A 14673-nucleotide genomic window follows, 5' to 3' on the forward strand; every position below is an offset into this window, starting at 1 on the left:
CCAACACATATTGTCGCTTATTTTAGCATTGATCCAGCTGATGTCATCATTTTTATGTGTGTGCTGATGTCAGCATATCAGTTGCCTCTATATATGTGCCAAGTTTGAAGTAAATTGAAACAAAATTGATGTTTTATAGACATGTGAAATGTCACCCATTATACGTAAATGGGAGAAAAAAAACATTTGAAAAATTCATAAAATGTAACCACATCTATTTTGGGTCACTGGCAATCGATAAACCCAATTTAGTATGAATTCAACCAATAGTTTTGCTGCTAGAGTGTTAAAGAAACAAACCAAACCAAAAACAATACCCTTGCCTCCCCTTCGGGGGGCGGGGTAATAAATAAATACATACACACACACACACACACACACGCACATATTCACATACATACACACATACATATATACACACACACACACACACACACACACATAGGTACATACATACATACACACACACATTGCTACATACGTACATATACAGATACATACATACATACATACACACACACGTATATACATACATACACAGAATCATACATACTTGAAGGTATCACAAAATGAATAAACAACAAAATAAAGAAAGAAAGTGAGCAAATATGGCGATCAAAAACAAACAAACAAACAAACAGACATCTTGTACATCTTGACATGTGTTTGTTTATTCCTATTTAACAGCCAAAGCAATAAATGACAGGACCTGCAGTCTGCCTGTAGAAGAGGCTGGGATCATCTGGGACAGTATCTGCTTCCTGTGTCTGCTGCTGCAGAGGAGGGTTTTCCTTAGCTTTTACTTCCTGCATGTGACAACAGAGCTGCAGGCTTCTGCCAGGCAGGCCTCAAGGTAAACTGCTCACAGTACAGGGGGTGGGTTCTGGACTAAACCTCCCCTCAGGTCTTTTAAAATTACATTTGGGCGAATGGAGTACTGATGGCTTCACAGACTGGATTTTTTTTTTTTTTGCTCAAAGTCTTTTTATTGGTATTTATGCAGAAACTTTACAGACAATATGTTACAGACGTGAGTCAATACAAAAAAGAACAATCCCCACCCCCTGCTTCCCACCCCTGCTCCAACAGAGCCCCACCCCTAAAAAAAAAAAAAAAATCACTGTACCATTTGGCAGATTGGCTTTTATTCTGCATACAACCACATATAATGTAGATATTGTAAAAGAAAAGGGGAATACATTTTTAAATTATACATGCAAATAGAGCAAAAGTGGTCTCTATGAATCCTGAGTTCTATATAATAGAGGGTCAGTCCAACACAACATCAATATGGGGGTCATCCAACTTCTCTATGTATATTAGAAAAGGTTTCCATGTATCATAGAATTTCTGAGCGCACCCTCTTGTGGAATAGTGGATCTTCTCTAGTGTCAGGTGGTGTAAAAGGTCACAGACCCACATCTTAAAGGTTGAAGCGTGTTTACAGACTGGATTTGACGATAAAAACCTGTGTCTTGCTTGCAGGGGATTTGAACTCTTCAAAGCGAGCATTGTAAAGAACATGAAATTCCACCAGCAAATTGAGAAGAAATCTCTGACACAACTCAAGAGATCGTAAGTTGGTCCTGTGGACTCTGTCAAGTATCATCCACAACCAGTGTGGCACAAAAAGTACTCCAAAAATATGGAGCTCAATTTCTTCCACAACATAAAAATATAACATTGTGTGAGTTTTGAATAGAATAGAATAGAATAGAATAGAATAGAATAGAATAGAATAGAATAGAATAGAATAGTTGTAACAAGTATCATCCAATCTGTGCATCAATTAATCCAAGTAAAACAGCTAAAATAATAAATAGGTTTAAAAAACAAAAAGCCAAATAGATACCATTCACTCACACACAAGAATACGTTCCATTATTGTGCTGGTCCTTTAGACATATTGCACATCAGATCCTTTTTTCTGACACACTCTTCTCCTGTTTGTGCTGATAATTTTCTTACAAATTCCTTGTATATTCACCTTTACAACAGCAGATGGCTTTGTGAGTCAACCTAAAAGTGTTGGTTGAAGGCACTTTCTGTTCCTGTTTCAAAATAGGTTGTAGCTCATGCATAGCACCACATAATCTGCACTACTTTGTAGATATGGTATTAAGAGATTAAATATATTTCACCGCAAATATTATGCAAAGACTGCTCCCAAGGAAAACCTCATTGTCTCCTTCCTCTTCCTTTTTTTTCTTGTCAGGATGCAGAGAATCCGCTCCAAGCAGCAGAAGTACAGAGAAGGACATAAAAAGTCTGAAGACTCCAGTGGGAGTCTCTCCATTGGTAGGAACCACGCTGAAAAATACAAGGAAAACAAAAGAAGAAAAATGTACTCCTCACCATCATCATCAGTCATGCAGACGTCATGATTTTTCTCTAATGTCTCAGAGATTAGTTTGCATACATCTGGACTTGATTTTTACTGTTTCACTACCTTACCACTTTACCATCATTCTTACATTCATTTTCTGAACCGCTTCCCTGTGAGCATTAACCTGTTCATGGAAGCATAAGTCTAAGTTACCATCCAGGAAAATCTAAAACATTATTTAACCTAAAAAAAAGTTTGCTTATTAACTGATGTTTTCTAAATATGGATAAGATAAGATTAGATTTATGTTATCCCACCATGGGGAAATTTCACAGTTAAGACAAGCAAAATACAACAAGCAAGTGCAGAGAAGACTTGCAGAAAAACATACAAGAGTGAAACACGAAATATGAAGAGAAAAAAAGAAATCTGGTGTTTCTATAAATATTTCTATAAATTTAGATTTAAGTATTATTTACATATTTACAATATAGTTGCACATGCACATAGTGTGATGGCTGTGGGGAGGAACAACCTGCGGTATCCCTCCTTCTTGCACTGGGGGTGTAAACGTTTGGTGTTAAAGGAGCTATTCAGGGCCTCTACCATGTGATGCAGCTGGTGGGAGGGGTCATGATAGATGTCAGCTCGGCCATTTCCTTCATCTTAACCCTTGTCCTGTTTCATGTCAGACCCACAAACAGAGTCGAAGAGATCCAGTAAGAAGAAGTGGCACCGGCCATGGTTGGACCACGCTACAGGTATGATAAACACTCATATGGTCTGAGAGGGTCATTGACAGGAGAGAGGAGTGGAAGAACAGACTACAGGACATGTAGGACGTACTAATGGGCTGCTTGTACCCACAGTGCTGCACTCAGGAGAGTACTACCTGTTTGAATCAGACAGTGAGGATGAGGAGGATCTGCAGTCTGAGGAGCACAAACCACAGAAACAGACGGCCTGTCAGGTCAGACACATAACACACACACACATACACAAACACACAAACACACGTCACTCACTCACTCAGATGCATGTGCACATAGGGTGCTTCCACTGCAGGTCCTTTACAGCAGGGGTGCCCAACCCTGGTCCTCGAGGGCCACTATCCTGCATGTTTTAGATGTTTCCCTCTCCCAGCACACCTGACGGTCATTATCAGGCTTCTGCAGAGCCTGATGATAGGCCTATCATTTGAATCAGGTGGGTTGGAAGAGGGAAACATCTAAAACATGCAGGATAGTAGCCCTCGAGGACCAGGGTTGGGCACCCCTGCTTTACAGGGTCTAACCTGCTTCAGGGTAGGTACTCCAAGCGGCCCTGAAAGCTCCTGGGCAGAGCTTCGAGGTATACTCAATGCTGATTGGGTAGACCCAGAGCAGGAATCGGATATCACTGGATTTTATATTTGAAAGAATAATATACGATAAGTGGACCCATGCTGATGTGCAGGCACTGCTTGCATTCTACGGCCAAATTGGTCACAGTGATCGTAACTAATAATGTCAGTGGTGGGTCCAACTGCAGTGGAGACACAGCAGCTAAGAGGGACGAGTGAATCAGAATTCTCTGTTAATCCCAGGGGAAATTATTGGGTTTTAAAGTTGCTCCATGCCATTATAATAAAAAGTGTCCTGGAAGGATTTTTTCAATACTACAAAAATAAAATAAATTAATTAATTATTAAATTAAATTAAATACATGAATAAATAAATGAAGTGATAGTTGATAAACATTTATAGATCCCAATCCCAAGTGATGGCAACATCAGGAAGAAAGAACACGAGAAGCTGTAGAAATACCAAGGGCTGAAAGAGGAGATAGAGAAAATGTGGGGTGTGAAGGAAACAGTGGTACCAGTAGTGATCAAGGCACTAGGGGCAGTGACCCCCAACCTGGATGGATAGAACCCAGCCCGAGCCTGAAGGAAGCACAACACCACCCAGGTGGGCAAGAACACAGTAGTTTGTTGTTGTTTTTTTAATATATATATATATATATATATATATATGTATGTGAAGTTCCTAAGATACCAACATGGTGACCTCAGTCCTTTCCAGTCCAAGATGGTATGTGTCAACTCCTCCATTGCTCCATTGCTCAGAGTCTTGTGTTTGTCTTTCAGTTGGCGTACCAGGCCTGGGTGTCCAGTGTGAAGGCTGCTCTCAGAGAGAGACAGAGACGCCAGAGACAGCTCCGGAGGATGGAGACCAAACTGACAGAGAGAGAAGGAAGAGGGCCTGGACAGCAGGAGGGGAGCTCTGAGACAGGTTCAAGCTACCGTCCTAAACACAGCTCAGAGTCGGGTTCAGGAAACGGACATGAATCAACTAACTTACTATAGACCCATCTTGATTATGTACTGTTGTACATGCAGCTGTACCTGGGTTTTCCCTACAATTATACAACTTCTGCCCAATTTGCGTAAGACTAGTATAACTACTATATTGTATTACTTGCTTGAATTACTGTTTAACGTCACTACTGACATAATTTGACATTCTTTTCATCAGTATGCAATTTGGTTCAGCCTTTCTTTGAACTGCTCTATTATCTAAATGCTGTGATAAAATACTTCCAAAAGTATGCAAACATGCCAAGTTTTTAGTCAAATAACAATAAAAAATACCCATGTCACCTAAGCCTTCCACAAACCTAAGGAAAACCCTTTAGTAGCATAGTAATGTGATGTTGAATGTTGATAGTATGATGTACTGAAAACAAACAGTCTGACAATAAACAGTTTGGACATTAAGTTTCACAGTTTAATATGGGCTTTGTGTGTGTGTATGTATTAGGTTGTGGAGATGATGTGTTTGAGGACCCTGTAATCCAGGAGGAGCCGGAGGAGCCAGAGGAACAGGAGTCTGGTTTGTTCATTTTTGCGTTTCATTGTTTATTTGCCATGTTAAACTTTAAGTAGTGAATAACTGGCTGGGTTCAGATTAACAGCTTTATCGGTCAGTTTACAGGCAAGTACAGGCTCATTTTACTGCTTTCATACAACTCTACTCTTCTTGTAACCCCCAATCATGCAAATAACTGCACAAATAACTGTATTTATTCAGCATAAATGATTCAGAATATTTTGCTGAGTCCATCCCCTTCTGTGTGTGGTGTGCTCTGCAGGGCACGGTGAGATGGTTCAGAGGATCCTAGACATCCTGCGTTTCCTGTGGGCCATCGTCCTGGCCATGGTGGATGGAGTGACTCACTGGCTCAACCTGCTCACTAAACAGTACAGAGAAACATCCACTGTTCTATGCAATGAACGTTACTTCATCATACACAAGATCCAGCAGGTAACTGTGCTCAAGTTGACTTTTCTGGTCCTGAAAGTACAGATGAACGTACCTGCTCATAGATATTGTGATGCTGTGATCGGCAGCATCAGACAGTGGCAGAATCCACAGACGAGCTTCTTTCTGAGGGCAGTGAGAGTCCAACACTGGAGACCTGTCTGGATGAGACTGATGCAGAAACATCCACCAAATACAGGTTAGTGTGGACCAAGGTTATTGTCGTTAAGGAAAACTAACAAAATGATGAAAACTAGAATTGAAAAAACATTTTTGTTCACTGAAATAAATAAACACTACAATTAAAAGAAAAAAATTATAACTAACTGAAACTGTATTGTGTGCTTACAAAACTAACTAAAACAGATAAAAATTATGGATAAAATTCCCTTCGTTTTAGTCTTTGTCAACATCGGATTGATACGAAAGTGATTTATTTCGCTCTAGCAATTTTAGCTGGCAGCACCATACGACACTTCACGATCCGTCACTTCTCGTCACTTGTCGTTTAGTCGTCTTCTCATTTCCACTCTACCTGGTAACATGGAGACTAAAGTTGGGAGACAGCAGCAGAGTCCTGTCTGGGATTTATTTGAATACGACAGCAAAGAAGATTAAAGATATGAAAAACAAAAAGTAATACTAACATTAAACTAAAACTAAGCATTTATAAAAAATGAAAACTAATAAAAACTAGCAAACCTGCTCTAAAAACGAATTAAAACTAACTGAATTACAGAAAAAAAGTCAAAACTAAAGAAAACTAAACTATAATGAACTAGAAAAGCCTTCGGAGGGCGCAGACCTCCACCAAAGCAGATCAGTGCCCCCCCCAGATCACCACCAAAATGTAATCATTTGTTCCTTGTGCCAGTATCAACATTTCCTGAAATTTTCATCCAAATCTGTCCATAACTTTTTGACTCATCTTGCACACAGACAGACAGACAGACAAAACCAACGTCAGCAAAAACAACCTCCTTGGCAGAGGTAAAAATCCAAAACTATTATAACCTTGGTGTGGACTGGGGTGTGTTTGTCCTTGGGATCCAGTCAAAGGAGCTGAGACATGTCACCAATTAAAAGCCAAACCCTGCAGTTCCTCAAATGACCACTCGAGGCCAGTCAGTCCTCATAGACCTGTGCATTTTTAACTGACACAGTGCTCTATTGTTATGTCCTGAACATATTTCATGAAGTTAATCAGTGTATCTTTAAAGGCCTATAAATATTTTTGTGGTGACTTCCAAATTAATTTCTTTCAACATGAAGAGATTTATCACCCATTTTCACATTATTTTCCTCTGTATTTTGCATTTTTCACTGAAAATCTGGTATTTTCTTATATTTAATTCACTGATCAGGTAGATGTTCATAAAAGCTCAGCGTGAATTCAACGATTAGGTAAAAACAGAGAAAACTGAAGAAGTGACTTTTTTTCTGTGAAATATATCATCAACTCACATAAAAACAAGTGGCATTTCCATGTTCAATATGAAGCCTCTGAGTTTCCAAAAAAGGCAAATTTGTTGCCACTGAAAATCTGAGAACCTGCATTTTATCTGAATTATTTCATTTTGCTAATAAGATTAGTGGTTCAGAAGTTATTCAACATTTTATAACCGTGGATTCTTTAGGTTTTAGAGGGTTAAAACCACAATTTGTAACCTCTCCAAGTCTAAAAACTGCTAGGTCAATCAATGGCATATCTTTTGTTTACTGGTGAACTTGTATCGATTCTTCTGACAATATGTAGACACAGATGAGTCATTTATTCACAGTCACAGTTTAGTCTCAACTGTAGATTAACAAGTAGAACATGATAACTTAACATTATATTTCATTCTTTATACTTCATACTAAGCTACATAAAGTTATCAGCATAGAAAGAGCATTAGCCTTTTTGCTGTGTTCAGTGTATAAAAAACGACAGCAATGCTTCTACTTTTTTATCTTTTTTTTTTTCTTTGATTCCGAAAGTTATTTATTTATGGCTCTCACTCCATAACTCCTCACATATGATCATTTCAGTTGCATAAGGTGTAAATAAACCACTAAACTCCTGCAATTATACTCTTTTCTCCTCAATTTCCTGATGGCTCTGCCCAAGGGATCAATAAAGTTCTATCAATCTAATCTAATCCCTTATGTAAATATGTGTATAGTGTATCAAATGTTATTACTTACTATTATTTATTTATTTATTTATTTATCATTATTTTTAGATAGTTTGTCTTTTATACTATCTTTATGCATGCACACTACACATAAAAAAAAAGATTTATCAAAATCAAAGCTACTCAAACATATTCACATGAAGTAATGCCCTTCCTTCTGTCATCAGGAGGCGCTGTGGCTTAGCTGGTTAAAGCACCTGTCTTGTAAACAGGAGATCCTGGGTTCAAATCCCAGCAGTGCCTTACCTCAACCATTTAACAAGGTTCAACACAGAACTGATGTTAAACATTGGTTTCACACAGATGCTTATTATGATGCCATGATCAACATGGAGTGAGGACAAAAAGGCAGAAAATGTCTATATGTTCACTTTACCACATTGGAACCATCTCTTACTCCATTAAACTTTAAAGCTTTCACACAAACATTACAAATATTTGTCTTGTGTTCAGTTGATCCAAATGTGTTGAAGACTGCAGTGCACATATTGCTTGTAGATGTCATTGGACTTGTCTGTTGTTTATATTTTTATATATACTTTTATACTGTTGTTATTTTTGTTATTTCTATATAGATATTTTTTTACATATGCTTTTACTTTTATATTTTTTATGTTTGTTGTTTCAGCTGGTTCTGGAATACAGCACAAGTTGTCATTTTCAGACATGTCTTTACTATTTTTTTTCGACTGTTAAAATAATTGTTTAATCAAATCGAAGAAAATAATCAATAGATGAATCAATTACAAAAATAATCGATAGCTGCAGCCCTAGTTGTAGCTCAACCTATTACAACCCTGAACTGAACTGAAAACACCTCTATCTCCCTCTAGCTGCTTGGAGGTGGATAATCGGGGTGTGACAGGCCAGTCGACCCCCAGACCGAGACTCAACAGCACTGGGAACCTGTTGAGTCCAGAGCCTCCATCCATCAAGCTGGAGTTGATTCCAGAACCGTCCAAACAACAGACCCGGCACTCCAGAACAGCCAGTGAACTGCTGGGAGAGAGGTACGTAAAGCTGACACCTTCACCAAGCACAGACCCAAAGAACACTTTCATTGACTGAATGGGTTTTGAATGCTTTGTTTCTCACTGCAGTTTTAGTAACTGATCACAAATCTGTGTTTGACAAAGAATAACATTATCTTATATAGAATAGAATAGAATAGAATAGAATAGAATAGAATAGAATAGAATAGAATAGAACTATTGATCTCTTGGGCAGAGCCCTTGGGAAATTAAGGTTCTAGTAGCAGCACAACAACAAAGGTACACATAAAAACAGTAGGAAACCTAGCAATTGCACATTAGAAGTACTGGTAGAAATAAATAGTAAAGTAGTAATAATAAATACAAAATAAATAATAATAATTAAATAATGATGTTATAATGTTATGTATATTTTTTAATGACACAAATAATAATAATAATAATAATAATAATAATAATAATAATAATAAAGTAATCATAGAATCATAGCAATAGTAGTCGTAACACCAATATAAGTAATATAAGTGTGTAAGTAATAATCATAATATGTTAATAATAGTGACAATAAGCAATAAGAAAACTAAATTAACAACAACTAAGCATTGAACACTGGAATAAACAGTAAACAACATCACACAACGTCAACTGCCTAGTCCCACATTCTGCCATTCTGCCCTATCTCAGCCTCATCTCATTTTATTATAACAGTTCTCATCAAACCCCCCCCCCCCATATCACACCATGTGCATGTGCAACTGTATTGTAAATCTGTATATAATATTTAAATCCAAATGTATATAAATATTTATATTAATAGCTGATTTCTTTTTTCTCTTTGTATTTCATGTTTCACTCCTGTATATTTTCAGCCTGTCCTCCCTTCCCTTTTATTTTTTGTATTTGCTGCTTTTAACTGTGAAATTTCCCCATGGTGGGATCAATAAAGTCTTATCTTATCTTATCTTATCTTATCTTATCTTATCTTATCTTATCTTATCTTATTTTATTTTATCTTATCTTATCTTATCTTATCTTATCTTATCTTATCTTATCTTATCTTATCTTATCTTATCTTATCTTATCTTATCTTATCTTATCTTATCTTATCTTATCTTATCTTACCTTACCTTACCTTACCTTACCTTACCTTACCTTACCTTATTAAAAAGGTATTAAATATGAATCTATTGTGCTTATTCTTGTGTGTAGCAGGTACATGATGAAGAGACACTGGAGAAAAGCCAATATTTCTGAATGTCCTCTTTCTGCAGGCAGTTCTTCATCGAGGAGCTTGAAGAAAGCAGAAAGTTCTACAACAACCAGAACCGTTTGCTCAAGTTGCTGTTTGCCATGTACAACCTGCTGGCTGCCAACTCTGAGCTCGTCTGCTACTTCATCATCATCTTAAACAACGTGGTCAGCGCCTCAGTCATATCACTGGTCCTGCCCATTCTGGTGTTTCTGTGGGCCATGTTATCTGTGCCAAGACCCACCAAGAGATTCTGGATGACTGCGATAGTCTTCACAGAGGTATGAATACTGGTGAACTCACACTGAACATGTGGGCCAGAAAACCATAACAGGAGGAGAAGAACAATTCAGGTTCAATCTGTGATGAAAATGAGTTGAATGTTGCATTTTATGTTGCTGCATTGCAATGAGTTCGGTACAAATATTGTATAGTTTGGCTTGGAGTCAAACAATTCTTGAAAGTGTTTGTTTCACATGTACAGGGTGGGGAAGCAAAATTTACAATGAACATTTAGTTGTTTTTTCTCAGCAGGCACTACGTCAATTGTTTTGAAACCAAACATATATTGATGTCATAATCATACCTAACACTATTATCCATACCTTTTCAGAAACTTTTGCCCATATGAGGAATCAGGAAAGCAAACGTCAAAGAGTGTGTGATTTGCTGAATGCACTCGTCACACCAAAGGAGATTTCAAAAATAGTTGGAGTGTCCATAAAGACTGTTTATAATGGAAAGAAGAGAATGACTATGAGCAAAACTATTACCAGAAAGTCTGGAAGATACTATTAAAGAAGAATGGGAGAAGTTGTCACCTGAATATTTGAGGAACACTTGTGCAAGTTTCAGGAAGCGTGAGAAGGCAGTTATTGAGAAAGAAGGAGGACACATAGAATAAAAACATTTTCTATTTTGTCAATTTTCTTGTGGCAAATAAATTCTCATGACTTTCAAAAATCTAATTGGTCGTACACTGTCATACACTGCCTCAAAATATTGTAAATTTTGCTTCCCCACCCTGTAAATAGTATAATATGCTAGTTTTTCTTCTCATAAAAATGATTGCTAATTTCCCAAAAGGCCCCTTTAGTGTAAAATTACCACTTAATCTAAGTTTTTTTTTGTCCTGCAGGTAACACTTTATTAGAGAAAATACATGTTTTTTTCCCATGCCAATCTCATAGAAAATATTTGCCAGTAAATCTACCACTTTGATCTTACAAATTTCTTTTTTTTTTCCCCTCACAGGTCATGTGATTTATGAATTTAGAACTTCAGAGAATATTCGGGGGGGGGGGGTATTTATTGCATATAAATTTGCCACTTTAGAATATCTACATACGCTATGTACAGGTTTTCCATAAAACCTCTTTACAATTTAACACATTTATTACAAAAGCAAATGAATTGACAAATCTGTGGAAATTATTACAAAATGAAAGGTTTGTATTGAAGTTTTTTGTCTCATTTAGTACTCCTCTATATGGGCACCATTAGTTGTAGCATGGTCTCATCAATGGTATCAATGGCTTCAGTGATTTTTTTTTTTTTGGTTCAGGTCGTTGATTTCCCGTATCTTTGTTCGATACACCATATCTTTAACATAAACCCATATAAAGAAATCCAGGGGAGTAATATCTGAGTGACTGGTCATCCACTCCTCCCTTTACCCAACGCCGTCCCTGTCTCCATAAATGTCTTGTGCCATGTTCAAATTGACTCAAATTGATTGGATGTCTCCATACTTAATTCTGTAGTTTCGCTGAGTCTGTACATCCATTTTTGTTTCAGTAAGCCACGATACACATCGTGCCTTTTCTTGAGGAGTAGCAATTTTTTACTGTTTATATAACAGAATCTACTTCATCAACAGGGTACCTGAAATACACAAATGCAATGTGATTAAAAACTTACATCATTACAATACATTTTTTAAATTGTAAAGAGACTTTGTGGCTAGTCATACAGGGGTATGACTATGAGCCTGTTTACATGATCAAAAAAATCCAATAACTGGGAGTAATTAGATAATTATAATAATCATATCTGATGCATTTACATGCACTTTAGAAATATGATACTGGAAAAACCTGGTTTAATCCATTATTGGATTCTTTTGGAGTACATATGTATGTAGTGATGTTAGACTCAAAGTTCTTGAGTCCCTTCACATTTGACTGTCACTTCCATTTTTCATGATTTTAATTGTTTTTACACATGCAGATGTACAAAACTAAATAAATCAGATTAACCTGTATTCGTGCAGGAAGACATTGGAGTATTGAGGAGAAATCGGGATGTGTCAGTCCGACAATAAGATTACTGCTGTTACCTGATAAAACGGATCAGATTATGCCGTTTACATGATCACTTGAATAATCTAATAACTCCAGAAACTGGATAGTGATCGAAGTATTAGTGTGCATGTAAATGGGCTCATTGTGTACCATTTTGTACCATTGTGTTGTAAATGTCTGACTTCTGGTGTCTGATCTTCCTCTGATTCCTCAGGTCATGGTGGTGGTGAAGTACCTGTTCCAATTTGGATTCTTTCCCTGGAACAGTGTTTATGAGATGACTCTAAATGAAGACAAGCCTTTCTTTCCACCTCGTATCCTCGGCCTGGAGAAGACAGACAACTACATCAAATACGACCTTCTGCAGCTGCTGGTTCTATTCTTCCACAGGTCCCTGCTCATGGTAAATAAAATATCATAAACTGCTGACAACCAAAACTTTAAAGAGGTCATGTCTTTGGAGCAGTGTTGTAGAAAGTACTGGAATGCCACTCTTGAGTAGAAGTGCAGGTACCCTACAAAAAAACTTACTGTGGTAGAAGTTTGAGTCACCAACTGAACTGCTACCCAAGTTAAAGTCTTTAAGTATCTAGTATTTACTGTACTTAAGTATATCAAGTGATCTACAATTAAACGTATTCAAGTAATGACAGCAAAAGCACAATCCAAAAAGTAAAGGTTGATAACAACCAGAGGTGTCAGAATTTTGAATATTTAAAAGTTTATCCAGGTTTTTAAAACATGGTACAGTGAAAAGCAAGCAGTCAAAATTTTGAAAATGATGCCTACATCACATACTTCAAAAACAAGGTTTCAAAAACCTAAAGAGGAGTAGGCTACTGCTGGTATTAGAAATGTCAGAATTCTGGGGAAAAAAACAAGAAGAAAAGAAAACTATGAAGCTTATGTGGCACTTCAACACATGGAGCCTACATTACACTTTGTAAAAACAAGGAATCCAAAGTCTAAACCAGTGACATAATACCAACCGTTTTTTTGGCGTAGCTTCATTCAGCTCTCCCTCACATCAACAGGTCACCGACAGGTTGAGTGTGGACCGTCATTTGCACTTGTTCATTAGGCTCAATAACAAATCAGCTTCCTGCCTTTGTTTCAGTCACCGGTTATCTCAGCTGTGAAAACACCAAATTTTAATTTATTTTTTGTGATGGGTAACGATACTGTGCATTAAAAATGTATCAGAGTAGAAGTATAAAATTGAGTTAGGAAATGTAGAGAAGTAAAAGTGAAAGTAAACAGAATAAAAAATACTCAGTCAAATAAAAATTGTCCCGAAACATACTTGAGTACAGTAGTGAAGTATTATTACTTTGTTACTATACAACACTGCTTCAGGCAGCTGTGGCCTCAAAGGCTGGAGAATCAGCTTGTGACTGAAGGGTTGCCGGTTCTATTCCCTGGACTAGCAGAGAGTTGTTGAGCAAGGCACTTAACCCCCCATTTGCACCTGACATGACAGCCCACTGGTCCCAGTCTGCAGTGGGTGGTGTGCTCCTGTACGTTCTAGTGATGGGTTAAATGCAGAGGGTCAATTTCAGTGTGTGCTGCATGTAAACTATATACTTATAAAATAAAAGACTCTTTCTTCTCCATAAGACATTACTAACTGTATCTGTGCATGGCAGCGTTATGGTCTGTGGGATCACGAGGGCCCCCTGGAGGAGCAGAGTCCCTCACCTGAGAGTTGTACCGATGAAGGAAAACCAAGAGAAGGAGATGAAGATGGTAGGAGGGAGCGAGGGGAGGAAGAGGAGGGTGGAGTCAGCACAGCATCCACCCAAGAAAACCTGGAAATGATCGAGCTGGACTCTCCTGGAAAGGTTTATCAGCTGCTGCCTTATCTGTACTGTCTTTTAACCCATAAAGACCCAAACATCCACTGGCAACCAAAAACATCTACTGATCTGAAATAGTTAATAGCTACTGATCCACTAAACCTATCAATCTATGTAAATAATTGGTGTAAAATGCAGTTTGTCATCTTTTCATGGTCATCAGATATGACCCATCTGGACGTTCAGAGGCTCTGTAGTTACTGTGGAAACACCGTCATCTTCTACAACAATGATTCACCAGTAAAACCGGTGGAGTTTGATAAAATGACAGTGTATGGACACACTTGTTTTATGTTCACTTTATCAGATACTTGCTGAAAAAGTCACTTTTTCTTCACTTTTCTCTGTTTTGATATAATAACCTTTGAATTTACTGTGAGTTTTCATGAATATCTAAATTACATACAGGAAATTAAATATAAGAAAATCCATGATTTACAGTGAAATATGCCAAATGCAGGTGAAAAT

General features: G+C 37.5%; 1 protein-coding gene and 1 non-coding gene across 4 annotated transcripts in view; both read left to right on the plus strand.

The window, feature by feature from the left end:
- The window catches only part of piezo1 (piezo type mechanosensitive ion channel component 1 (Er blood group)), a 138673-nt gene that overhangs the window by 108742 nt on the left and 15258 nt on the right, over nucleotides 1-14673 (plus strand). For all 3 annotated transcript variants that reach the window (XM_030155684.1, XM_030155685.1, XM_030155686.1), the window contains exons 27-39: nucleotides 688-853; nucleotides 1486-1575; nucleotides 2216-2298; nucleotides 3019-3087; nucleotides 3196-3296; nucleotides 4455-4599; nucleotides 5128-5199; nucleotides 5459-5631; nucleotides 5718-5827; nucleotides 8639-8815; nucleotides 10069-10327; nucleotides 12564-12752; nucleotides 13996-14190. In XM_030155684.1, the coding sequence (XP_030011544.1) occupies nucleotides 688-853; nucleotides 1486-1575; nucleotides 2216-2298; nucleotides 3019-3087; nucleotides 3196-3296; nucleotides 4455-4599; nucleotides 5128-5199; nucleotides 5459-5631; nucleotides 5718-5827; nucleotides 8639-8815; nucleotides 10069-10327; nucleotides 12564-12752; nucleotides 13996-14190 (1829 nt within the window). The remainder of the gene's footprint in view (nucleotides 1-687; nucleotides 854-1485; nucleotides 1576-2215; nucleotides 2299-3018; nucleotides 3088-3195; nucleotides 3297-4454; nucleotides 4600-5127; nucleotides 5200-5458; nucleotides 5632-5717; nucleotides 5828-8638; nucleotides 8816-10068; nucleotides 10328-12563; nucleotides 12753-13995; nucleotides 14191-14673) is intronic.
- trnat-ugu (transfer RNA threonine (anticodon UGU)) lies at nucleotides 7975-8048 on the plus strand. Its single transcript has one exon. It is a non-coding gene; the product is annotated as a tRNA-Thr (tRNA).

Source organism: Sphaeramia orbicularis, chromosome 15 (genome assembly GCF_902148855.1).
Source record: "Sphaeramia orbicularis chromosome 15, fSphaOr1.1, whole genome shotgun sequence".
Lineage (NCBI taxonomy): Eukaryota > Metazoa > Chordata > Actinopteri > Kurtiformes > Apogonidae > Sphaeramia > Sphaeramia orbicularis.